This window comes from Mauremys mutica, chromosome 3, assembly GCF_020497125.1.
Source record: "Mauremys mutica isolate MM-2020 ecotype Southern chromosome 3, ASM2049712v1, whole genome shotgun sequence".
NCBI classification, from domain to species: domain Eukaryota; kingdom Metazoa; phylum Chordata; order Testudines; family Geoemydidae; genus Mauremys; species Mauremys mutica.
The window spans coordinates 91,071,105-91,098,194 of NC_059074.1; the positions used below are offsets into that span (position 1 = coordinate 91,071,105).

The 27,090-nt window shown below is 39.9% G+C and overlaps 2 protein-coding genes across 15 annotated transcripts in view; one reads left to right on the plus strand and one right to left on the minus strand.

The window, feature by feature from the left end:
• Positions 1–27,090, minus strand: part of CEP85L (centrosomal protein 85 like) — a 209,799-nt gene that overhangs the window by 64,157 nt on the left and 118,552 nt on the right. For all 11 annotated transcript variants that reach the window (XM_045009617.1, XM_045009618.1, XM_045009620.1 and 8 more), the window contains one exon: positions 25,146–25,930. In XM_045009617.1, the coding sequence (XP_044865552.1) occupies positions 25,146–25,930 (785 nt within the window). The remainder of the gene's footprint in view (positions 1–25,145; positions 25,931–27,090) is intronic.
• Positions 554–22,051, plus strand: PLN (phospholamban). Of its 4 annotated transcripts, none has more exons than XM_045009630.1 (3): positions 554–651; positions 2,265–2,336; positions 10,132–10,883. In XM_045009630.1, the coding sequence occupies exon 3, from the start codon at positions 10,257–10,259 to the stop codon at positions 10,413–10,415; it is 159 nt and encodes a 52-aa protein (XP_044865565.1). In that variant the 5' UTR covers positions 554–651; positions 2,265–2,336; positions 10,132–10,256; the 3' UTR covers positions 10,416–10,883. The 4 variants fall into 4 exon arrangements, 2 of the variants coding, with proteins under 2 accessions (XP_044865565.1, XP_044865566.1); XR_006578031.1 differs by lacking the exon at positions 10,132–10,883 and adding an exon at positions 18,826–22,051; XM_045009631.1 differs by lacking the exon at positions 2,265–2,336.

The following is a 27,090-nucleotide window of genomic DNA, read 5'->3' on the forward strand; positions in this document are numbered from 1 at the left end:
TACACACCACATACCTTTGTAAATCCCTTTTAACAAATGAAAATGGTTCAAAGCTTGTGAAGATGCTCAAGACCCATAAGGAAAAAAAAAAGTTAATTTATATGAAAGCAAAATATTAAAAGGGAGATTTTTATTATAGGGACATATTTGTCGTTGTTGTAGTAAATTCACCATTTTGAAGAATTTTCTAGAGTTTTCTTAATTAATCACAATTTTATATAAGTTACTAAAAATACTACATATTTGCATGCAGCCTCATCTCCATGTTTCCAAACACTGGATGATATCACTGCAGAAGTTCTTCAGTTCATGGCCATGCAGACTGCTTTCCTCCTGTCCACTTTCTTAAAGAATGTGGCAAAAACAAACAAAAAAACAAACCCATTTCCCCAGTGCTAACATTACTGCTATAATGAGTTTAGATGAGCAACTGCCCTGTACTAAAAGGCCATGTTGTAACCAATCACAACTTCTGAATTCCTGCATGACATCATGAGCCCTGCCTCAAACTTTTATTATTTTTTCCTCCACCTTCTTCAATTGTTCCTACAAACTTGGTGACAGGCAGACAAGTTGCCAGAGAAGTCCAGACAAAGTTTCCCACAGCTCAGAACACATTATCTTATAATTCACTAATAATCATCAGCAGAGGTAAGGGATCTCTTCTTATTACAATGATATTTTAGTTTTCCAAACTAAACTGCTCTGTGCAAAAATTAGCAGCCTGTATTGTAAATGCTTATTTAAAATAAAACCCAACCCTTACAGCTGTTTTTTTTTGTTTGTTTTTTTTATATATATATATAAAGTGGAGAGATTTTAGGCATTACTGTTCCAAGCCAAAAAATAGTGCAATGGAAAAAATAAGGACGGTAGTCTTGTTTTTAAAAATCATTAGCTTCTTCTTTTTAATATGAAGCTATGTTTTCCTTGGGGAATGGATTAAGCAAACATCACCCAACACCAGAAGTCTTAATTTCTCCCACACCTCTACTCAGGTTTTTGTTGGCAGTTGTTGCTTTTGTTTTAAAACTCAAACCAAATTTTTCTGTTCTCATCAAAAAGTAAAATTTTATTCAAGAGTTTACATTACTTTTTTTTGGTTTTGAGGGTTTCTACTTTTAGTTTAGTTGCCCACTAGCAACCCAACATAAGGAAAGTTCACCTTCCTATTCTTAAATCAGAAAAACTGATCCACTTATAGAACATTTTTAGAAGAGACTTTTTTTTTAAATTAAACATATGATATATATAGACCCCCTATTTTGATTATAAAGAAGGGTTAAAATGCTGATCCTTAATCATTTTGTAGTATTCAAATTTTAATGTAAAAATACTATGTCTCAGTTCTGAAATCTTTTTAAGGCTTCTTTTTTTTCTGATGGCCAATATAACCTGAACTTAACTTTTTAATGATATCTTAACTTCTGAATCCATTAGTTTCATTGAAATACAATGGCACAAAAGATTCTTAATACCTAGCAGGAAAATACAGCTAAGAGTCTCAATATCAAAAGTAATTTTTATAAATAAGTTATCCTTCTCATCCATCGTTGATAAAAGTGTTCAGGCACTGTACAAAACAAAAACAAACCCACATGAAAAAGTTTTAGCTGTTATAAAGGGTCATATTTTAAAAGGACATATAAAGCAAAAATACATTTTATTAATTAAAGAAAGGAAATGAGTAAAATAAAGGATATGTCTGGTAAACAGGAACATTTCTTTGTCACTTCTTACATTTGTTTTTGTATTTTCATGTTAACTTATTCTGTTGAGAAATCCAAGGATCCATGCATGACTGCATGAGTCTAGGAATCTGATGATAATTTTCCTAAATAACAGGGAGAAATCTATAATTTTTTTTTTGGAAGTCAGGAGACTACAAAACACAAAAATGGACTCAGTAAATTATAAACCTATATCTGTTCTAAGAGTAGCACTGTATTTCTATCGATATACCCCTCATATATGCATGTTTACATTTTAGGATAAGATCCATGAATACCAAAGTTCTACTGTATATTTTGTATTTAAAAGTATATTCTCCCAACACTCTTGGGAGTGCCTAAATGCAATTCCATTAACATTATTGAGAGTTGTGTGCAATGTATTCATCAAGAATTTACCCATATATTTGTATTTGGACACATCATCCATGTGCAAACGGGAACTGTTTGAACTCTATTCCTGGAACACTTTGATGTTCATATGGTGAACTTTGCAGCATATAACTAGTTGAAGGCTATGTAATTCTGTTATAGGAGTTGTTTCCAGAAGGAAGCAGTAGTACTTCTCATTTTGCCTGCAAGAGGCATTTGTCTCAGGACATTTAGGTAACAGCATTTTATTTTCCTTTTAAATGTTTTTATTTAAAAACCAAATATTTTGTCTTTTCATACAAAGATAAGGATTTGCTCACACTAAGTACCGTAATTATATTTAAGAAATCAACAAGAAATTTGAGTTATTAAACTGTGTATATAATACACACAAACAGAACTATAGCACTTAGCTGCCCTGGTATTATTAGACTTCATAAAAAAAACATCCATGGCTATATCAGGTGCGATTCTTGCCTGATGTAAATGGATATAGTTCCACTGGCTTCAATGGAGTTATGCTGATTTACATTAGGTTAGAATGTGGATCATCTATACATAATCTCAATAGCTTGCACGAGTAATAACCCATTTTGTAGATGTCCAAGAATGCTGAGTAGGGTGACCAGATGTCCCGATTTTATAGGGACAGTCCTGATTTTGGGGTCTTTTTCTTATATAGGTTCCTATTACTCCCCACCCCCGTCCTGATTTTAAACTCTTGCTGTCTGGTCACCCTAATGCTGAGTAACAACAAAAGTATTGGTGATATAAATGAAAAAAATGTTTTTAAACAGATGTAAAATGTTACATTTGACTTACAGTTAACAGCAATAATCTGCCTTTGTTTAATTGTCTGATTCCTTATTAATATTTAGAGAGTTTTGTAAATACTGTACTGCAGAAGGGAAAATTAATGAGTGTTTCATAGATGTCTAGAGACAAGTTATATCCTATGTAGAACATCATTGCTCTAAAATTCATTACTTTAGATGCTTTAGAACATAAGAACGGCCCTACTGGGGCAGACCAAAGGTCCATCTAGCCCAGTATCCTGTCTTACGACAGTGGCCAGTGCCAGGTGCCCCAGAGGGAATGAACAGAACAGGTAATCATCAAATGATCCATCCCCTGTCGCTCATTACCAGCTTCTGGCAAACAGGGCTACGGACACCATCCCTGTCCATCCTGGCTAATAGCCATTGATGGACCTAGCCTCCATGAACTTATCTAGTTCTTTTTGAACCCTGTTATGGTCTTGGCCCTCACAACATCCTCTGGCAAGGAGTTCCAAGGGAACTTTATTTCTTTTTCTGCAGGAAAGCTATGAATAGAACTTCCTCACTGTAGTATTACTGGTAAACATGAAGCTCATTAAGATGGGCCCATAATTACAGAGAGCAAAAATGTCCTTATTCCTGTACTTTATAAAACATCAGCATGTGACAAATGCTCCAAACACATCCACATAGGAATAATCAAAACACCTTTGTTTTGTTTGTTTTAATGGCATTAGATCAAACAATAAATGTATGACAGTTGAGGACCGAGCTCTGAAAAGCAGAATCAGGGATATATGTATGCTTTTGGAGATTTGTCCGCATATCAAATCACTTTTTGACCACTTGAACTCACCCCCTACTCCATCCCAACACCATTCTTTTTAATAAGATTATGAAGGAAAAAAATTGTTTCTCATTGCGTCATCTTTGCCTCAATTCTATTTTCACTTACTTGCTTTCTATTTCCGTTATCAATTATTAGTACTACAGTAGCAATTAGAACCCCAACTGCGACTGGAGACCCAGTGTACTAGATGCTGTACACGCACACATTAAGAGAGCTCCATTCCCAAAGAGCTCCGTCTAAACAGACATGCCAAACAAACAAATTGGAAAAAGCAAGTGGTATTATTATTCCCCAGTTTTTAAGATTGGGAATTGATACATAGACAGACTGAGTGACTTGCCCAAGATCACACAGGAAGTCTATGGCAGAGCTAGGAATTTAACTCAGATTTGAGTCAGCCACAAAACCATTCTAATGGCTGAATATATATATAGCAAGATCATTACTAATTTTATTAGATGATGATCAGTATTACCATATGAGACATGCTGGGTGACTTTCAGAAACAAGAATCTAAGCTATGTATGCACAACTACAACTGTTGCAGACACTGAGTGAGTAATTAGGCATGTATACATATATTTAATTTATCTGTTAGGTATTTATAGGACCCAATCAGTGTAATATTTGGCACTCTAGCCTATGTTGGTCCTCAGCAACCTATGATTTAGGAAGAAGCTCTATCGCATTGATTTTGCTGCCGTTCTTGTTCCAGAAGTAAAATAGCTATCAATCAAAATGGGGGGGGGGCCCTGGGCCCCTGAAAATGGCCAACGAAATAGCTACACTTAGCCTGTTTTATGACATCTTAACCACTGACTCCATTAATCTGATTTAAATGCCATTGCACAAAAGATTCTTAATACCGGGCAGGAAAATTCAGTTAGGATCCTCAAATATCATCAGAAGACTTAATTTTTAAATCTATATAAAGTATCCCCCTCATCCATCATTAAATCGAAGTGTATGGACAATGTACAACAAAAAGCAACCACAAGCAATTTTAAAATTTGGTCCTTGCTATTTCTGGCAAAATGGACTCCCTCTACCGTTCATGAACTGTTTTCTGTACTCCAGCTTCAGTTTGTCTCTTCTTGTTTCTTTACACCCTTGTTTCTCTTTCCCTCTCTGTTCATGTTTGGCCCCTTCATCCCTTTGATCTCCCGCTCCATTTCTCCTCTCCTGTCCCCATACCCTATTTCTGTGTTTCCATCTCCCCCAACTGTGACATCTATTTTTGTCTAGTCTCCATCCTTCACACAGTTCTATCCATTCTCTTCCCCCAATTCAGCTTCCCTTGTTTGATGTTCAGGTTGCTCCCATCAGATGACTGCCCCACTCGTGGTGTGGGAACAATTTATTGTGCCCACAATGCTAGTCCTTTCCTACAGTGGGCTGCTCTGATCAGAACTCTTCTCTAGCTGAAACACTTGAATCAGAGAATAAGAAAGAATTCTAACCAGAGGTTCTACAATACTTGAACAGTGGTACAGGAAAGCTCCTATGCTGTGGGTGGATATACAGACATCCAGCTAGTGACCAAAGAACCAGTGGACCATTGGCAGAGCATTGCTCCACTTCAGAAAATTGCTAGATGCCATTACAAGCCTCTCTAGCAACACACCACCTATGATCTAGTCTTGTTTTTTTAATGAACACTTGTTTTATTGAACTAACTGGAACATAAACAGTAGACAGGGGCCCTCTAGTGGTCTAATGAGTTAATGTTCCCTCTTCTTCCTAGACTGAAAAAAAAAGGTGACTTCAGAAGGACATAGAAGGTTCTCAAAATTAAATGAATTAATACAGTCACTGGCTCAAAAAGGAGGTTACATATGCTGGGATTAAACAGATTTTTGAGGAACTATAAATAGAGCAAAATCCTCCGGTCAGGGAGGGAAATCAACAGGCAGATCCTCTGCATTGCCTACAGATTTCTGTGCATGAGCAGAGTAGCAAATTGTACTCTCAATCTTCCTCTTGGATCTGCACGTTGCACATCTAACTGTTATCAGGGGCTCCAGATCTACACTCCCACAGCTAACGTTCAGTGTTTAATCCTAGATATTTGACTAGCTCTCTTTTGCTTTTGGTATGAGGTGACCAGTTCCCACTGTCAAATACAAACTGTGACCTTTTAGTTCTTCCTCACCTGAATTTACAAAGAGCATCTCATCTCAACTAGGATTATTGGGATTTCGTGTAGGAAGACCAGAGGAACAACAATTAATCCAAAAGTATGTTGTATGCTGGATTATTTTAGATAATAGCTTCCAAAAATATACATAAACCACAGATCACATAACTCTCTAGCATTTTCGCTCTGTGGTACTGACGGTCACTAAATTGTTCATTTTCAAAAGGAAGCAACTAGGAATAGTGCTTTTTGTACCATGCTACCAAAATGAAATTACTGTGAAATACTTCATTACCTATTTTTCATTTCCTGTGCCCGTCTTACTATTCCATACCACAAATTAGTTTGGTTACATGGGAAGATAATAAATCATGCATGTCAAATTCCTTTTATTTCACTGATATAACTACCACATTTAGTAAATATACAACAGGAAATGGGTAAACTGTGTCTAAAATCACTGTTTCCAATGGAGCCAAATTTATCCTGTGTGACCCAAGTGAAGTCAATATACTTACACCTGGAATGAATTTGGCCTACAGGTTTCAACTTTGTTCACTATGGTTTTGAACTTTGTTCACATACCTCCTCTCAGTGAGAAGGGTACCCAGAAACGGATTAAAAATAACCACACGTAATTGCTTGTCAGCTAGGAGCCCAACAGTGACTGATCTGCTGAACCACTGTAAGACAACAACTGTAAAGTAACCTTAGCATACGGACATGTAGGATCGGCAATTTGGCCTTTTACCTAAACAATGAAGTGTGCACAATGTCTTCCAGTAAAGTGAACACACCCATTCAACGATGGAGTCAAAGGTTTGTTTCTGGGACAACGCAGGACAGTACTGCATCTGAACACAATAGTACTTGGCACATAAGATCTCAAATATAATTTGCCCTCCTGCTGAAACTCCCACTTTTGTCTTCTGAGGGGGATGTGTGTGTGGGTGGTTTCGTCATTGTGTTGACCTAAAACATTAGCACCAGTGATCTAAACTTGGGCCTTTCTATGCTGTTATGATATACAGCAAGAATAGGCCTTCATTTTAATTAAATGATTCTTCGGGATAGACTATTGGACTATACCTTTTGACCTTGTTTGTTATCCATACACAGCTGTGTTACTGTGTCTATTTCTCTTTATGCACACCCAGGGAAGATTAACAAGCAAGATGTGCATTTGCTAGCTGAAACCAAGCACCTTGTAGCGAAACACATATTGAAGTCTAGACATATAGAGCTACATGTAGATCAGAAAACCTCTCCCAAACAGAGACGTATTATGTAGGGAGAAGACAAGAGCACTCAAAATTGCTTCTGAAACCCTGCTGGTGCTTCTTTAAGAACTTCACATAGGTTCTCTAGCACAGCAACACTAATTACTGAATTCTGAACTCCCTACATCTTGTTCTTCCAGAGCATTAAAAATATGAATCTTTTAAACACAAAGGTACATATTTTCAATTATGCCACTATCTCACTTTAAGGCTCCTTTACACAGCCAGAGTGCTATATGAGAATCAAGCCCAATGACTATTTCACTAACAACATTTCCTCTCTCCTTCCAAAGGTTTAAAAAAAAAATCACCATTAACATTTTTTAATATGACCTTACTAAATGATGGGTCTTCTCTCAATTGTGGTGGCCATTAAATAATGGCACAGCTGGTTGCTGGGAATTACTTCATCACAAATATGGTTGTCTGAAGTGTCAATCTTATGCACTGCTTGAACCAACTTGTTTGTGTCAGTATAAAAACACGTTAGTGCTTGAACTAGCATACCTCCTCTGGAACAGAATAAACATTCTAGTGTATCTCAGCCCCTATTAGGCTAGGCGAATGGATAAACTTACAGTCAAGTCATCTGAGAATTCTTGCACGTCTGTCTTGCTTTTACTGCACTTACACAAAAGAGACACAGACCAGACAAATAACTGAATGGAATATGCCGGGCAAGCACTTTAAGTGTTTATGCTATACCTGCTTTCATCTATCTAGCGTCAAACTAAGCTGAAAAATTAAAGTGTCAACTAAAAAAAGCTCTTGATGTCACATACTGTACTAAAATTGTAGAATCTAATTTTAGGAAAAGATGTCACCACATTCAACCAACCAAAGCTATTAATATATCTATGTGCAATCTGATTTTTAAGTCAGTTTTTGAAATGCTATTGCAGTCTTTGATGCTGAAAACAGATCCTGGTCACAGCATACAACAGTAGTGGCTATGAACTAACAGCCCCTTATCGTCCTCTCCTGTGGACAGATTTTTGAGAAGAGAAAAAAAGATAGGTTGAAAGTTTTCATGAAGTTCACTGTATGATATTTCTTATGAATCCTTTAGCCAGATTGGCAAGCAAATTTATGGATATGGAGGCTGGATGTGTAATGGAAGCCTCCTTACGCTACTCTCCATCCACCCCCCTTTTACAGTCAGGATGGTTCACACAGCAGTTATGCTGCCGTTTGTGGGATGGTCACTGCTAAGGATTTGTCTTCCCCCACTCTATATGGATGCAATGGCAGGAGTCTATACATCTTAAAATATAGCTGTTATCAATAAACTTATTTGGGTCATGAGCAGAGAAAGTATATCTGCCATAGAGAGAGACAAGGCAGGTGAGGTAATATATTTTATTGGACCAACTTCTGTTGGTGAGAGAGACAAGCTTTCAAGGCACACAGAGCCCTTCTTATACTCCCAGCATCACAGCAAAATGCAAGGTGGAACCGATTGTTTAGTAAAGACTTTCTCAAACTGGGGGTTGGGACCCCTCGGGGGGGTTGTGAGGCTATTATGTGCAGGGTTGTGAGCTGTCAGCTTCCACCCAAACCTCGCTTTGCCTCCAGCATTTATAATGGTGTTAAATATATTTAAAAGTGTTTTTAATTTATAAGTGGGGGGTCACATTCATACGCTTGCTATGTGAAAGGGGTCACCAGTACAAAAGTTTGAGAATCACTGGTTTAGCATTTTATTGTGATGGGAAGACCTTTCCCAGAGCTGAGGAAGAACCGTGTGTGGCTTCAAAGCTTGTCTCTCTCACCAACAGAAGTTGGTCCAATAAAAGCGATTACCTCACCCACCTTGTCTCTGTAATATCCTTGGACCGTCACAGCTACAGCTACACTGCATACATAAAGATATATGTAATATAAACAAACATTGAGGGGCAAATTCTCCCCTAGGAGAAAAATATATGGTGAATAAATGTATTTATCCAAGGGCAGCTTAAGGTTACCATCATTATCATCAATTATTTGTATTCTTGTTGTGCCTAGCAGCCCCAGCCATGGATCAAGCCCTCATTGTATAGGTTCTGAACAGACACATAGCAAAAGGACGGCCCCTTGCCCTGAAGAGCTTACAGCATGTTTTGGGGGCTTTTTTTTTTTTAAAAAAAACTCAGTATAACTTGCATTCCTGAAAGCACTGCATACTTATCTTCTCTTTATTTCTTATAAAAAGCACTTCAAGCAACACTGTATCTATCACTAACAAATTTAAAAGTTATATTTTCCCAGGCATTTATTGCAACATCACGCCTTTGCGCATGAAATTTTTAGTGCACATAAGTACTTTCAGAGAAGAAAAGTCTCGTGTCTCAGACTGCCCGTCCTTCAAGATAATTTTACTAGAAATTCCCCATATCAATGATACGTATTAGACGCTGCCACAGCATCTGCTTACACATGACATTCTTTCTACTTGGAAAGGAAATGCATTAGCAAGATTAGTTTTTCCACTCCCCCTCAAAAATGAGGCACTGAAGTTAAATGATTTGTCCAAGGTCACATAAGTAGTCAGTGACACAGCCAGAAAAAGAATCAGAATTTCCTGACTCTATGTCCTGTGGCTTTTATCCACAAGACCATCCTGCCTCCTAATTGGCCAGAACCAACTCCGACTGAAGACATGGGAAGTCTTTCCCTAGACTCTGAAGGAAATCAGATTAGGCCCTACTGGACTGATTCTGAGAAATGCTGAACATCCACAAGTCCCATTTCAGAAAGGGCCTCCCACCACAGATTTGCAGGCACTCAATAACTCACTCATAAAGTTGCATGTGCAATTCCACTAAGTCTTATCTGTCTTGAAAATCATTTTTTTTAAAGGGAAAATAATGTGTAGCACACTGTGGAAAGTAACTTCACTTTTTCTTTCAGGCACTATTATAACATGAATACAATCTGCACATGCACTGATCAAAACACTTTACTTTTGTGTTTCTAACTCTTCACTTTCCTGCTTTCCCAGCTCCACACAGATTCTCTAAACCAAAAACTGAAGATAATAACCACTTTGCACTGTTCCTGACAACTTCTGTTTTTTACCTGCACTTCTTCTAAAACCTGACTTGTGCTCTCTGCTTTCCTGTTGCCATGGAGAAGGTCCAGCACATAACCCGCTCTGCCATGAGGAGGGCCTCAACTATTGAGGTGAACCCACAAACACGCCAAAAGCTCCAGGAGCTCTTTATAAATTTTTGTCTTATTTTAATATGCCTCTTGCTTATCTGTATCCTTGTGATGCTTCTCTGAAGTTCCACAGAATCTTTGCTTCCCATTTCACTATCCTATAAGAAAGCCACACCAAAAGGGGAAAAAAAAGAACTAAACAAGAAACTCCCAAGGCAAGAATACCCATGTGAGCAGGTCGAGCAGTTGGACTAAAACAGTCTCGTCAACCACTGCACCATTTTCGGACTAGCCATTGTAAACACATTAAAAAGCACTTCTGTACTGAACAGTGACTTAAAGCCTACTGGTACAAAGCTGTCCATGAACTAACTTGTTTGTTCACCTTGCTAAGAGGCATCTCATGTGAATGTGGTAAATTTGTGCCTTGTTCATGGAAGTAAGAAAGGGCATTAATTGTGTTATTCAATTAGTGTTTCAGCCAAGTGAACCACAATATTAAAAAAACCCACCTCACTCTTTTGGGCCTGCGTGCTTTAAAATTTCACTGTAAATCTTTTTAGATATTGGATATATATTTTAATATCTCATAGAAGCCCAGATCAATCCAAAATGATGCACAGGCACATTTAGATTTGAATGTATTCTTCAAGATGCTACAATGTTACACTGTTAATTGAAATTATTCAACTTGCTCTAATAGTTTACGACTAGAATCCTGAAAAATGAAGTAGAAGCTATTTTAAAGAAACCTTTTCCCAGATATAAATTGTCTTTTTCTTTTTTCCTATTTAAGGAAGGGGTTTAGAACTGATTATTGGGAAGAAAAGTAATGCCAAAACTTCAATTCTGTCTGGTATCTTTTCACATGACTTGTGACTCAGTTTTAAAAAGATATGTCTATTGAAACAAGCTTTCATTTGCAGAGAAAGTTTTGATTTGTTTTTCAAGGTATATCAAGAACCAACCACCCTGGTAAGAGAACAGTATTCACTCATTGTGTTCAGTTGGCTAACTGGATGTTAGAAGGACGTTAGAAGCCAAAAGTGTGCCTTGAGTAGGCTTGCCAATTGTCCAATCACACAAACCCAAACACCCCTGCCCCACCCCTTCTCCGAGGCCCCATCCTGCTCACTCCATTTTCCCACTCCCTCTGTCACCTGCTCTCCCCCACCCTCACTGGGCTGGAGCAGGGAGTTGGGATGTGGGAGGGGATGCAGGCTCTGGGCTGGGGCCGAAGATTTTGGAGTGTGGGAGGAGGCTCCGGGATGATCCTGGGGCAGGGGGTTGGGGTGCAAGGTGCAAACTCTGGGAGGGAGTCTGGATGCAGGAAGGGGCTCAGGCCTGTGGCAGGGGATGTGTGTGTGTGTGTGTGCGTGCGCGCAAGCTCCAGTCAGGCAGCACTTACCTCAGGCGGCAGCTCAGTGGGGCTAAGGCAGGCTCCCTGCCTGCCTTGGTCCAGCACCACTCCCGAAGTGTCCGGCACGTCCCGGTGGCCCCGGGGGAGGGCAGGGGTCTCTGCACGCTGCCCGCACCCCGAGCACCGACTCTGCAGCTCCCATTAGTCGTGAAGTGCAGCCAATGGGAGCGGTGGAGGTGGAGCCTGCCTGAGCCCTGCTGCACAACCGACCAGGAGCTGCCTGGAAGTAAGCAAGGCCAGGAGTTCGCACGCTGGCCCCTCTGCGCGCTGCTTCCGGAAGCGGCCAGCACATCCCTACTGCCCCCCGACACACTGCCTGTGCCTGCAGGCACCGCCCCCACAGCTCCCATTGGCCGCCATTCCAGACCAATGGGAGCTGTGGAGTCGGAGCTCGGGGCATGGGCAGCACACAGAAACCCTTCCCGTCCCCACAGGATCATGCCGGCCACTTCCGGGAGCAGCGTGGGGCCAGGGCAGGCAGGGAGCCTGCATTACCCCCCTGCGCCGCCAGACTTTTAGCGCCTAAAATCTCCCGGTTTGGCTTCTACTCTACTTTGGAGAGAGAGAGCCTTGACCGGGAGACTCCCAGCCAAACCAGGAGGGTTGGCAACCCTAGCCTTGAGATCTCAAGATCCTTTTGTTTTACATAGTTTTAGCAACAGATTATTATCTACCACACTTTACATGTACCATAATTTGCACTAAGAAATGCAATTTCCTTTACATTAGGAAAATTCAATACAGGAAATTCAGCATTTATCTATGTCAGACTTGCTTTTGTATTTGGTATAATAAAGTAAAAGATTTGGGTTTTTTTATTCTGCAGTCAGGTCATTCCCATTATTCTGACCAAACTTACCCAAGCTGGATACAGTACAAGGAAAAATACTGCTTTTTTTTTTTTAAAAGGTAACTCACTGCTTATCCAAACCCTTTCTATTTGAGGCAGCTCATCAATATAGTATTTGAACCAAATTCACCTTCTAGTGAGATCAAGGTGGTCAGAAATAGGTCAAAAAAACACAACATAGGCCTGCTCCCAGCTAGCTGATGACTATGGATGTGTTTCTAATGTGATTGTCTAGAATGAAAAGCTACCCATTTGTCATTATATTGTAAATTTTCTACCATGCCTTTTCCCAGGGAAGGTATATTTTGCAGGCATCAAGAATAAAATAAAGCAGTGGTTCACAAACTGGTCCATGGATCATGGCAGTCTATGGAGCTCTTGCTAATGGTCTGCAGATAGCTGGCACTTCATACAGTGCTAGCTCTTCTCGTTTCCAGAGGCCACACACAAATATTTTCCCAGTACCAGTTTTCTAAAGGGACACTGTGTGATTGCAAAGGAGGTGACCTACACTATCCTGGATAGGAAGGGAAGCAGTTTGCACAATTACCTATTAATAAATAGGTTATACAATAAAAAAGCTTGAGAACTTCTGAATTAGAGCATTTATTGATCTCTCAAGAGCAAAACCTTCAATTGAAGTCTATTTGAGTCAGCAAGACTTTGAAATACTGAAGTTAAATATCAGTTTCATACTGAAAGTCACTAGAAATTGACAAGCATTATTATGCATTAGATTACAGTTCCCCTCCCCCCTTTTTGCCTATCTTTAATATTCAGAAGATCTATTCCAGCAGCATTTAAAGGGAGGAAAAACAAGAATCTAGGGTACCAGCCAAAAAGCATTCATTTTTTAAAGGGCTCTATTCTACTGTAGTATGTGTGTGCAACTTCTATGTGATGTCAAAGGGAGTTTCATGCAAACATCAAAGGAGAATAATTTGCCCCAGGAATTAAGGTTACAAGAGTAGAGGTTGATGACAGTGAAAATATGGGAAGTCAAACAGAATGAGGAACTAGCCTAATATTTGGTGTGGTGGAAGCCACCATGCCCATATTAAGGTGATGCCCTACCTAGGTAAAGCAGACAGACACATAGGGCAGCAGAAGAATAGAATAAAGTTGGTAACTAAAGGCAATAAAAAGATAGCTACTATACCAGGGGTCTCAAACTCAAATGACCCCGAGGGCCGCATGAGGACTAGTGCATTGGCCCGAGGGCCGCATCACTGACACGCCCCCTTGCTGCCCCTGGCCCCACCCCCAATCCACCCCTTCCATGAGGCCCCGCCCCTGCCCTGTCTCTTCTCCACCTCCTCCCCTAAGCGCGCACAGTTTTAATAAATATATACACTCAGTAATGCACCTCACTCAAAGGACAAAACACGCACTTAGATTTACTGCCTAAGGCTCTGGGAGGGAGTTTGGGTGGGGGAGGGGGTCTGGATGCAGGCTCCGTGCTCGATGCAGGCTCCGTGCTCGATGCAGGCTCCAGGCTGCGGCAGGGGGTGGGGGTGCAGGCTTTGGGACGGAGTTTGGGGATAGGAGGGAGTGCAGGGGTGAGGGCTGTGGGGCTGAGGGCGAGGGGTACATGATGCAGGAGGGGGCTCAGGGCTAGGGAAGAGGGTTGGGCTGTGGGGTGAGGGCTGTGGATGAGGGGTTCATGATGCGAGGGGGCTCAGGGCTAGGGAAGAGGGTTGGGCTGTGGGGTGAGGGCTGTGGATGAGGGGTTCATGATGCGAGGGGGCTCAGGGCTAGGGAAGAGGTTTGGAGTGTGGGGTGAGGGCTGTGGATGAGGGGTTCATGATGTGGGGGCGCTCAGGGCTGGGGCAGAGGATTAGGGTGCGGGGGGATGAGGGGTTCATGATGCGGGGGGGCTCAGGGCTGGGGCAGAGGATTAGGGTGTGGGGGGATGAGGGCTCTGGCTGGGGCTGAGGATTAGGGTGCAGGGGGATGAGGGGTTCATGATGTGGGGGTGCTCAGGGCTGGGGCTGAGGATTAGGGTGCGGGGGGAATGAGGGCTCTGGCTGGGGCTGAGGGTTTGGGGTTGGAGAGGCTCAGGGTAAGGGAAGCCTGCCTTGCCAGTACTGGCGGAGGGCAGGCACTAGGACCTTGCACCCTAATCCTCAGCCCCAGCCAGAGCCCTCATTCCCCCCGCACCCTAATCCTCTGCCCCAGCCCTGAGCGCCCCCACATCATGAACCCCTCATCCCCCCGCACCCTAATCCTCTGCCCCAGCCCCGAGCGCTTCCCTTCCCCCCCCCCCCCCCGCCCGGCCCCGGCGGGTCCCGCTTCCCTTCCCCCGGCCCGGCCCCGGCGGGTCCCGCTTTCCCCCCCCCCTTACCCGAGCGCGTCTCCAGCGGTCCCGCTCAGAGCCGCGTGGTGAGGGGGCGGGGCTGGGAGCTCCACGCCGAGCGCAGCGCTCAGCCCAGAGCTCCCAGCTCCGCCCCCTCCCCACGCGGCTCGGATCGGGGCGGGGCTCAGGCGCTCGGACGGAGACTCGGCGCTCTATGCGCCAAGGCTCCAGGAGAGGGGCGGAGGCGGGAGCCTCCGCTCTTCTCTTGGGGGCCCCTGCGGAGCTCCCCTGGGGAGCTCCGCGGGCCGCAGGGAAGAGCTCCGCGGGCCGCATGCGGCCCGCAGGCCGCATGTTTGAGACCCCTGTACTATACACTGGCCAATTCAGGCATTGATGGATTCAACTATCCTTCAACTCCCTTTCTTTTGAAGGACAGTAGTCAATACTGCCTCTTGCATCTCAAGCACATATCAGAATCCTGAATGCACCATTGAAGACTGGTAAAATAATCCCTGTTTCAAAAGGTGTTTATAAATACTAGGTTCACATAAAAGCATGCGTGTCCTCTCAGCCTAGTCCCTCTGTTATAGCCAAGCATGAATGCCTTATTTTTAGTGAAATTGTAAATGTAGCGGAGGACAGTTTGAAACAAATACCTTTATAATTCTTGTTTGCAAAAACTTACTGTTATTTAAAAATGGTTTATTGGACTGTCTAGGTAGAATTTCAATTAATTTAAAAACAAAGATGTGCTATCACATACAATTTAATGTGACTATAAGAATATTATTCATAATTACAATGTTTAAGTGATCTCATGATTTATTCCACATCTTTCAGTCCTGCCCCACAAACTCATGAGGGAATTCTAGTAACTGTACAATAACTATTTAAAAGATCTGCCTGTAACATGTGTGGATGTCCCTGAAGAAGAAGTGGGAAAAGCCAAAGCTACAAGCCTTTTTAAATGTTTTTGGATATAGGGTTTCCAGTTTTAGTTTGTCTTGGTGGGATTTAAAAATATATATATTGAAAATACCCAACATTTAACATTACTGAAAAATGTCTTGAAAATGGTTAGGCCCTCAAGAGGAACCCATGCAATCTGGGAACTCCTTGTTGGAATAATAGGCTTCAGAGGAATCAGTTGTTTATATTAGAAGGCAAACCCTGGAACAAAGAGAATTTTCCTCATACAAATGAAACAGTGAGTCAAAAAACCTTAAACAAGAAAAAATGAATTTAAGAAACTGGAAACACTATTAGCATTTTGCAACAATGTAAATCTATAGTGTATACTATAAGATTACATTTGTGTCTTGGGATTCTGTTGATATGAAGAATATACGATAACATTTCTATCATACTTTATACCGTAAATATCAGTGGAATCCAAAGATAAATAAAACCTTTTTGAAAATTTGGGTACATAATATTCTTTGTATAGTTATCTGATCTTTAAAATAAGCATTTTATTGTACTTCCATTTTACTAAAAATCAACATTTGAAGATAAAATATTAATATAAAAGTAAAGAATGTTCAAATGCACTCCAGTTTAGAAAGAAGAGTTAATTTTAAACTACTTATAAAGTCATGTGAAAGAACTAAGCAATGTAAAGTTTTTTGATTCTCTGTGGTGCTGTTTGTTTTGACTAGTGCTATTTGCTTACTTTATTATGCCTAAATGGATTTTAAGTAGATTTAATTCACTCAGTGCATACAAGCAATCTAGTGAGTTTAATTAAACTACACTACACTACAGTTCACTCTTTTTATAAGAATAAAAATTCCAAATATCTTAGGTGGCTTTGGATTTGGGAAGTTTTCATTTCTGTATTCAATCAATTGCCGCTGATTTACTGCACACTACTGAATTTGTTTCTAGTTTATCTTACATAAAAATAAGGAGAAAAAAATATAGCAATAATCTTGGATAAGTCCTTCAAAAAATGAAAATTCAAGATTCAGTAACTCCTAACTCTAGCACTCCACTATAGTCAGTAGAAGTTCCATCCCAGGAAAGAATTTAGTCAGGATGGGAATTATGCTTTTTTAAAAAACTATTTAGTAAGACTCCCTGTTTACAGTCTTTAGGCCAGATCATCAGCTGGTATAAACTGATGTTCCCATTTTACACCTGCTGAAGGTCTGACCCATTTCAGCATTATCTGTTCTGCTCAGAGCAAGTCTAAACCATGAAGCAGTTACACCCTGGATAGTTAAAAAGGGCACCAGTACTTTCACTTTTTCTATGCTAGTTCTGTCAGTGGCTAATGTGGTCACCAAGGGAGCCATCAATGGGAAATCCTGCGGGGAGGGGAGAAGAAGCTAATGTGGAAAAGGTCTAAATGACACTGTTCTTGCAAAGGTGCATAACCACCACTGTCTCACAATGCGGAATAATCCACAGTGCATAGGTATCTGGTGTAAGCCAGGTTCCACCTACTTGTGGATGCACCAGTATGCACATAGCTATTTACACACACACTGAATTTGGCCTGTGGCATGTTGGTGCCAGATTCTGATATTCATATTCTCATTAAATAGTGCTAGGATGACCAGATTTTCTGTTTTTAAAGGGACAGTCCCTTTTTTTAGGGCTTTTTCTTATATAGGCACCTATTACCCCCCCCCCCCCCACCCTCTGTCTCGTTTTTTCCACAGTTGCTATCTGGTCACCCTAAATAGTACTTATGAGACTAGCTCTTAATTTAGAAAATGTTTGTAAATAGTCTGAGAAACACTGATAACCATATTTCAATGTGGTGTTTTGTATCTTCAGTCTGTCCCACTGTTTTGTATCTTCAGTCTGTCCCACCCCTAAAGTTTGTAATGGAATTTCACGTTTTTAAAAATGTCATGATACTTTAGCAATGCTGTAGGTAGTAGTGGGACTCTATAGATAAATAAATAAATCAAAAGCTTGTAATTAAAACTTGTAAATTAAAATGCATTTCTTGGGGGCAGAGGAAGGTACGTCAACATATTTTTATGCCCGTAGTGCAAAAACTAAGTATAATGGCATATGTATAGAGACTTTTGTCAAGATCAGTGTTCTCATTAACAATCACCTAAGGTATTTGTAATGGTTTAAACGAGGCTCAACCATTTCTTTTTAATATCTGGACCATAATTCTTAGACTTTATTTTATAAAAATCAGATACGCTATTTTTAAAAAGGTACAAAAATGCCAAAAAAGGTACTAGTTTTATGTATTTGACAACCATAAACAATCCCCCTTTCCCTCAACCCCCCCCCCCCCCCAAAAAAAACTGGCTTGCCATCTAAATGAAGTTTTGGCAGCATTTTACATAGTGTCGAGCAGTCCTATTTGTTTATGTTTTATTTTTACAATTGCTAAGTTATTAAATTTTTAAATAAACTACTGCATATGTGTTTATTAAAAGCAGTAAAGATGTGACCTGTGCCAACTCAAACTAGGCTCTTAATAAGGCTTTTGCAAGGTTGCAATAAATCTTACATAACGCATAGTTGGCAAAAATAAGCGGGTGTTGCTCGCTGTGCCACACAATGCTGAAAACCTTAGAAGGGAAGAAAATTTCCCTATTTGCAAAGATGCATTTGACCCATGTTAGGAAATGTTAAACTTTTTGAAACTTTAGTGCTCTTCCAAAAAGTTTTAAGCTGCTAGTTTTTGAAATGTAATGGGCCTTAATGGAAGTTTCAGCCCCATTATTATTACCCGTACATTCCATAAGTGACCTTGACGAGAGCTTTGCCTGGACAGCACCACCAATTTTTTGTTTTTTAATAAAATTGCTATATAATCCCCATTTCTTTTACTATGGATCTGTTCCTTAGAAGAGCAGTAGCAAAACAGGAGATATCAGTAAGTCAAACAAGTTATCTTTCCAAACTAGCTGCTCTTCGCAGAAAGTAGAGGATTAACATTAGCAGTCATAAGAGTTTAAGTTATTATTGTGAACAAACAATTTTCTCTTAGGTGGCAGAAACTGAGGACAGGTAGAAAACGAGAAGATGAAATACATGCGAATCTCAATTTCTTACTACTGCAACTGAACCAACAGCAGCTACAATCAAGAATTCAGTTGCAAGCACAAGAGGTCAGACTAGTGCAGAGTATGGATCTTGCTAACAACAGAGGCCTCAACTTGCTACTCAATTTCCTGCTTATTGTTATGGTTCTGGTGCTCATGTTTATCCTTGTGAAACTCATGTGAATCTCGAGGTTCTGCTTTTTTTGCAATGATAACTTAACACTTCAAACTATCTGAACATAACATGTAAAGATTGCATAAGCTAGAGAAATGTCTATAAAGTATATGAATATTACGTGCTCGTGTATCTACTCTCCAGCAAAATAGCTTAAAAGCAAAACAATCAACGTACTTGCCGAAGGCTAAGAGGAGTGTATAGTTCCATGACGACAACAAAAGGACACTGTATCTAAGCATACACAGTACTCTTGCCACTGGTATAATAAATTGATTACTTGTATTTAAACAACTAAGAATCAAAGGCAGGAGTCTTCTAGGAGTACAATCTCTGCAAAGAGGATAAGAGAAATAAAAAACGGAATCTTCATAGGAGCGGCCTCTCTGAAGAAAACTGAAACACAGGCCTCAAAAGAACAAGAGAGATGCCTAAAGCTGATTGATGGCAAGTATCAGATTAGGTACGGAAAAGAAAAACAAAAATGTTGTTGTGGCTATTCAAAAGCAAATCCCACCATCTGGTCACAGGATTTGTCATGCATGTTCAAATATAAAAAAGTTATTAACTGCAGCTTTTTAAAAGGCGCACCATCCACCGAATCATTTGAAAAAAAACCTCAGCAAGCAGTTCTATTATGCATCAATATTGAAAGAATTTCACCTATCACCAGCTGTTAACCTTAAAATTTTGAGCAATAACAAGGTAATATAAAATAGAGAACACTATCAAGTCTCACTCTACTTCAGCCTCTCTGAAGTTTGCTGAAAGTCTCATGCAATAGTAGATGGGACGGCCTGGATACTTACAATTAAAGCTTTTCACTGTTGTCTACAAATGAAGTATGTGCAATAAATATTTAAACAGCCTTTCCAAAAATCAAAAAGACATATAGCAACAAGCTGTAAAGTCAATAGCTATTCTATGTTGATACAGTATTGTCAATTTCTATATCGATTGTCAATGTATGTTTCAAAGAGGAAAAGTTACCCAGCTGCTTCATAATAAGCACTTTATCACATTTTGTTTGATATTTTGGAGGATATTCTGCTTTTATAAAATGTCTGTACATTCATATACAAGGGATCTAAATTATAGCAAAGGGTTCATTTAATGTTTCGATTAACCCTTTAGAGCCTCAATGAGTAGGCACATTACCACAACATGAAGTATACCAAATCCCAACATACAAACTGATCCAATTTTCTAATGACATGCCTATTCACAGATATGCTGCATATATCGCTTTAGAATGTACTGTGTATATACATAAACAACTACAGCTATCTAAGAGTTTGTATCAAAAGAGACAATTTGAGAAAAAAAAGGAAAAAACGGTGACTCTATGGGTTGTATTTATATTTCACTTTTGTATTTATAAATCACTTTACAAACAAAGCATACAAGAATCTCACCACTCTCCAATAATGTGTAGCTACCTCTGGGGAGGAATGAAACAACTGTTTATCAACCAGTGACACTACACAAGTTTGGGACAGATAATAAAACATACAGCTTTAACTAGACAGAATATAAATTTGTATGAGCTACTGGGAGTAACATCTTCTGCAGCAAACAGAGGCATAATATTTTTACTGATCAAAAATGGTCAGGATTGGATTTACACATCAGCCATCAGCACGTATTGAAAACCAGTCCCAAATACTTATTGTATTAAGATGAATCCCTAGTTGTCAAATCCCAAGACCACCTACTTCACAATGAACAGAATATAAAAAGCAACTTCAGTGAGGCACAACAATGAATATTAATTAAACTAAAAGTGACTGCAGTTTTTAGCATGAAAAATTCTCTCTGAAAATACCATTTAATTAAAATTTAAATTTTCTGTGGGGAAATGTTGATTTTGAGAAAAGGATTTCAATTTTTTGATCAAGTAGGATGAAAATAAAAATATTATGAGTTGACATTTCAAAATGAAACTTTCTTCATTTCAAAATGTCAATTTGAAGAGAATGGTATCATTTCAACATGTCAGATTGTTTTGCTCATAAATGTAGACATTTAGTTGAATATTTCCAATTCACAAGTTGAAATATTTTGATTTGCAAAACGTTGGGATATTTTGACTTTCCATTCTGATTTGGAATGCAAACTAATTTTGAATTGTCTAAATTTTCCAAGAGACGAAAATCTCATTTCCCGACCAGCTCTAATATTAACCTATGCATGCTTTAAACAGAGAGGAGGGCTAAGCACCTTGTTAATGGAAAATGGCAAAAAGACAAATTAAGGGGAAAGCCAGACTATTCAGTAATTTCCATCCAGCACAGATGTAGCCTCCCAGATGAACTGGTGCAGTATACTAAACTCAAGTGTAATCGCGGTATGAAACAAAACAAAAAACAAACACACACAAAGAGAGCATGATACAATGAGAGCACTGGGGGGATGAGGGGGTGGTAGGATGTGTGGTGAGGACATGGGCCTGGCTTCAGCACAGGGTCAGCTTCACTTTACACAGCCGCCCTGGGGCCAGTCCTAGTTTACACAAGGCAGTCAGACCCCACCCAGGAAATGGTGGAGGAGGGGGCTCCACTCATCATCAAAACCCAGCTGCTCAGATTGGGGAGAAGGCCAGCATGAGCCAGCACCCGACCCTGCTCCCCTTAGTGCCTGGAGAACCAACCCCTCCCCACCCAGAGTTCCCTTTGGGCCGCTGTAGCTCTGACCTCTTCGTGCCGTGACCTGGCCAGGAATGGTAGCACCATGATGCAGGACTCGGCCTATGGAGCTGCATGTTGTTTCTTGTGCAAAGGAGCAAACATGGCTCTCCTCCAGTTATTCCTGCAGGATGTTTCTGCATCCTTGGTTTCAAGATTTCCGTGGGTCCAACTGAACCCATGAACCCCTGCTAAAGCCACCCTGGCTTCCACCTATTATATCAATACTAGAGTCAGATGCAAGTCAGGGTAGTCTAAAGAAGCCTCTTTTAACCAAGCAAGAAAGAGTCCTGTGGCACCTTAAAGACTAACAGATATATTGGAGCATAAGCTTTTGTGGGCGAATACGCATGCGTCTGACGAAGTGGGTATTCACCCACGAAAGCTTATGCTCCAATACATACGTTAGTCTTTAAGGTGCCACAGGACTCTTTGTTGCTTTTTACAGATCCAGACTAACACGGCTACGCCTCTGATTCTTTTCACCAAGTATACAAACATACTATATATTAAAAGAGAAGGAAGATATTCTTCCAAAGACACCTAGTACATAGTACTAATACACAGGTGTGCAACCTTCTGAAACATTTCTTACTGTATGTTCTCCTGCAGTTTTCAAGACCAAGTATTTTCATTTTAAATCTTATTTCTAATGCTGCTGTACAGCATTCAGCTCTATATCAACAGTATCAAGGTTTGAGAAACTACTATTCACAAATACTCATAGTCAAACCTTTCACAGCCTTAAGGGGCATATTTCTTCACTCCAAATTTTATGCCCAGCTTCCAGTTGAATCAATGGGAGCCTTGGTCGTGCATCTGAGGCTAAAATTTTGCCCTAAGAGGTGCCTAATCCTGCAGCACTTTCCTGTGGAAAAAGTTACCTAAAGATGGGATTTCTGTGTGCTGGAACGTTAGGCATCAGTAGGGAATAACTAAGCGTAATGCCTGATGGCATGGAAATATAGTGTGGATCTTTCTAGCTCACTAAGAAAACGTTAACCTTATGTTTAAAAAAAATCTGCTTCTTGAACGTCTGTTTATACCATAAATTAAAGGATTTGATGAGAGAGATGCCCTCATAACAGCACATGTTGGTGAAGACAACGTCAAGAACGCTCCCATGCTGTTACTGAGTATCAGAGAAACACTTAAACTAGTAACCTCCCCTGAAATTTGTTTCACAACGCATGTGTAGATATTATAGCCTGAGGTGAACATCTTATAATCTCTTCAAAGTAATATGCATCTCCTTTGAAAATCTAATCTGTTGATCCACATCACTTTTATATATATGTATAAAGATGCTTTCCACATAGCCTGAGATTGAGTACAGAATGTGTTTAATAAGCCAACTTTTCTACACACACTTTCTGATGTAATGTTCAGGGCAAGTTATCATTGTTCTATCTACATACTTAGTCAAAGATAAATTTGGTTATAATTTTGTGTTGTTTTCTTTAATGTAGAAACAGCGTATGTGGGTTCTCTCTGCCTGCTCTAAAAATCACTGTATTTCAATCAGTACACATACTGTACTTCCAAGCAGATGGCACATTTCTTATTGCACTGTTAAAAGATTGTCACCATCAGCAAAAATGATCTCTAGTGTCATGAAATGAAACTCCTAACTCTGAAAAGGAAAATAAGGTTTATCATCCTGTTATTGTATTGTACACAGTATCACTGCTTTACTTTTTTTTTTTTTTTTTTTTTTTAATAAAACTAACTTTTTACAAGATTTTTAATTTTTCAGACACAGTAGCAAATCACTTCAGGAGATTCTGCTGTTTGGACAGTATTCAATATGTAAAATAGCATTACAAATAAATAAATTTTATTGCAGAAACATTTTAAGGTTGTTGCAATAAGATGATTTTAAAACAGCAACAAATTCTCACTGAAGCGTTAAAAGAAGGAAACTGTTCCCCCTCCTTCAAACACTGCTACATTGCTTCTAAAAGGCTTCTAAAACGCCCCTCTACCCACATTTCCCCATTCTTCAAGTGTTCCTCATGTGGCCACAAGTCCAACCTCTCACTTGAAGGAGTCCGGATAGGCTTTTAAATGTGATCTACAGACATCACTCATTAATCAGCTGTATAAGTGCTTCTGCTGCTGTTAAGCAACGCTCCCACTGTACTCCAAACAATTGTGCACAGTTCCTCAGCATTCCCACCCTGTGCTAGCCACAAGTGTCAGAGTAAGGGCTTGTCGACACTTACAGCAGTACAGCTGCACTGCTGTAGTGCTTAGTGAAGACACTACCTATGCTGATGGGAGAACTTCTCCCGTCGGCTTAGGTACTCCACTTCTCCGAGAGGTAGTAACTATGCCGATGGGAGAAGCCCAGCATACATTTGTAGTGTAGACCAGAGCTAAGTAGCTCAGCAATCAAATGCTGGTCTCCTGCATGTCAGTTCAGAACACTTCCCCTAAAGCTACAGCCTGACATAGAGAACTGAATTTTTAAACAATAGTTGGAGAGAAAGGGCTCCAAAAGAAGTAAAAAACTGGGAATTTAAAAAAGAAAGTTTTAAACAAAATATTGTCTTAGATTTGTTACAATCTTGAAAATCTGAAGAGTAGAAGCATCAGTGAGCTTAGCCAAAGAGATAACTATTGTTTGTTCCCTGTGCTCATTCTGTCCTTGAACACAAATTATTCTGAACTCTGTTGACATCAGTATTTGCAAACAGACATACATGTAAATGGATATATTTTGAAATAATAATTGTAATGTATGTAATGCTTTATTTTTGTTAAACAGTGTTAAATTTCACCTTCACACAAAATAGAGGGGGACAATCTTGAATGCTTACATTTTTTTAGAAAAACAGAAGAGGTTAGGAAGTGATATGTCAATATTAATAATCAGAGTGGGGTTTATAAATGAGGATATTAGGTACATTTATGAAGTAACCAATCTTGACATATATGAGGGTCATTGTCTACTATGAATCTGTTTCAAATCAAAAGGAAATGGAGTTTCCTTATAAATCAGTTCAGATTATAAAGTCCATTCAAGCATATATCACACCATTTCAACGGAAGGTTCTCTTAAAATGACACAAAAATGTGACTAGAAGTACCCAATATGTTACACAGTTTCAAGAAGTATAGATGCTGCTCTCATATAGATTGGGTAAATTGTCTGGTATAATTAACTGCTAGCAGCTGTAAATTAACTGGAGCACACTTTGCTGGCACTCAGATAATAAATGAAGCTCTAGTGCAGTCAGTTTTTCATTAAATTATAGAAACAGCTTAAAAGTTTAAAAATCAACAATAGCACTGGGTGAGATAAGAATACTTTCCCCACCTGAAACATTTAATAAAAACAAGCTCAATGCTGTGTCTCTTACTGCCCACCTGATGGCAGCAAACACCAAATTTCTATTCTTACCTGCATCGGGTGCTCATTTCCCCTTGTAAGATCTTCAAGCTGCTGCAGTTGCCAAGCTGCCAAACCGTATGACTCCTCAGCAGTCCTACAGTCCAGAGGATTTGCATGCAACTGCTCTGTAAGCCACATTTGAGTCCTCACTGAGGGCTGAATGGGTACTCCGTTCATAGCCTGCTGTCCCAGTGTTGCATATCTGTGCCCAAAAGCCTCACCGCTGGCTGAGTTGGGCTTGCTTTCAGGTAAGGCACTGTAGGTCATGTCAAAGACATGTCTCCTATTTGAGGCATCTGAAACACCTAAGTCTTCTTTGCTGCAACTTTCAAATTTGTATTTACAATCCAGCGTAGAAGATCGTTTTTTCCCAGTTTCTTTGTCCTCAACTTTTAGCAACTCCATGCTATTATGCAAACAACTCGGCCCATTTGTTCTTAATTGTGGTGATATGGTCTTGTCTCTCCCTGATCTGTCCGTACTAGCCCTGGAGTCCCCTGAAAGGACACTTTCATCCTGACTGCAGCTATCTGGTGTGCTGAGTTTAGACAAGGATGACCACTTCCTTACAGGCCTCACATCCTTCATGTCAAGAGAGTTGTCCACTATGCCCAGATTTTGACTTCCTCCTGATCGTAAAAGGTTTGTACTCCATTGTGAGCAGTCAGACTTCAGAGCTTCTCTGTGTTTGGAAAGTGAAGGGCTGGCATTAGACGGCATCACATGGGCAGTGGGAATAGAGACCAGTGATCGGCTGGGCTTAAACAAGGAAGTACCACTTGACGTTGAATGATCTAGGAAAAAGATTTATCAAGTAAATAAACGCAACACAAGCTCTGCCAGCAATACTGATCAAATGTCAAACTCAGGACGAAATGTTAAAGCAGCAGGCATATCCTCTAGTAAATTCTTAATGGGACACACAGTCATATTAAAAACACATTCCATGACACAGAGTTATTAGAACTGATAAATATGAAACCTATCAAAAATAACATTTGTTTCCTTTCTGTGGATGTTGCACAGCTAGGACAATGAAAATGGTGTAGACTGGCCAGTTTCACTACTATTTTTTCTTTTGGGGTGCCAATGTTGCAGGGGAATGTTTTCATTTAAACAACACTGTCATAAAGTTGCCAAGATTTCTATTTAGGCTATATCTACACTAGAGATATTACTGCGGCACAACTGTACCAATGCAGCTGAGCCACTGTAAGATCTCTCGTGTAGCCGCTCTATGATGACGGGAGAGTTCTTGCCTGTCAACGTAATTAAACCACTCCAAGCGAGCGGCAGTAGTTACGTCGGTGAGAGCTTCTGATATTCTGCTGTGTACACTACCACTTATGCCAGCGAAACTTATGTCGCTCAGGGGTGGGTTTTCTCCCCCACACACCCTTGAGCGACATACGTTTTGTCAACATAAGTGGTAATGTAGGCATGGCCTTAGGCTGTAGAGGCTCTCCTAAATGCGGGAAAAATATTTTTTTGATATTTGTATATTATGGAGATATCAGTAGCAACTCTACAGTTAAGACTGTGTTGAAATTTTTAATTAAAGGGGGTTTAAAAATTCCCTCAGCCACATATTAATCATATTTCATCTCCAAATATGAAACAATAAATTTTCAAGGAAAATTAATTTCTATGCATTGTTTGTAATATATTTATTAAATTTTGCAGAGGAAACAATTTGAAGTGCTCCCTTTTTGAAATGTGCATTTTTTGGTTCCTCTAGTTAAACAACCACAGTCCCCACAAATTCTAAATTTCTCTCTTTCTAAACTTCATACATACAGGCAATGTATTGGAAATAAGCCACTTTTAACATTTTAAAATTAAACCACAAACAATTATTCCCTTTTGTCTACTTCCACACTTTATTTAGGTTAAAATAATTGAGTTATGCCAAGATTCTGCAATGAAACAGCCCAGTTTGTTAGCTACTGCCATT

Bases quoted from the DNA above. Each gene is read 5' to 3' on its own strand.
- PLN (XM_045009630.1), top strand. From the start codon at position 10,257: ATGGAGAAGGTCCAGCACATAACCCGCTCTGCCATGAGGAGGGCCTCA.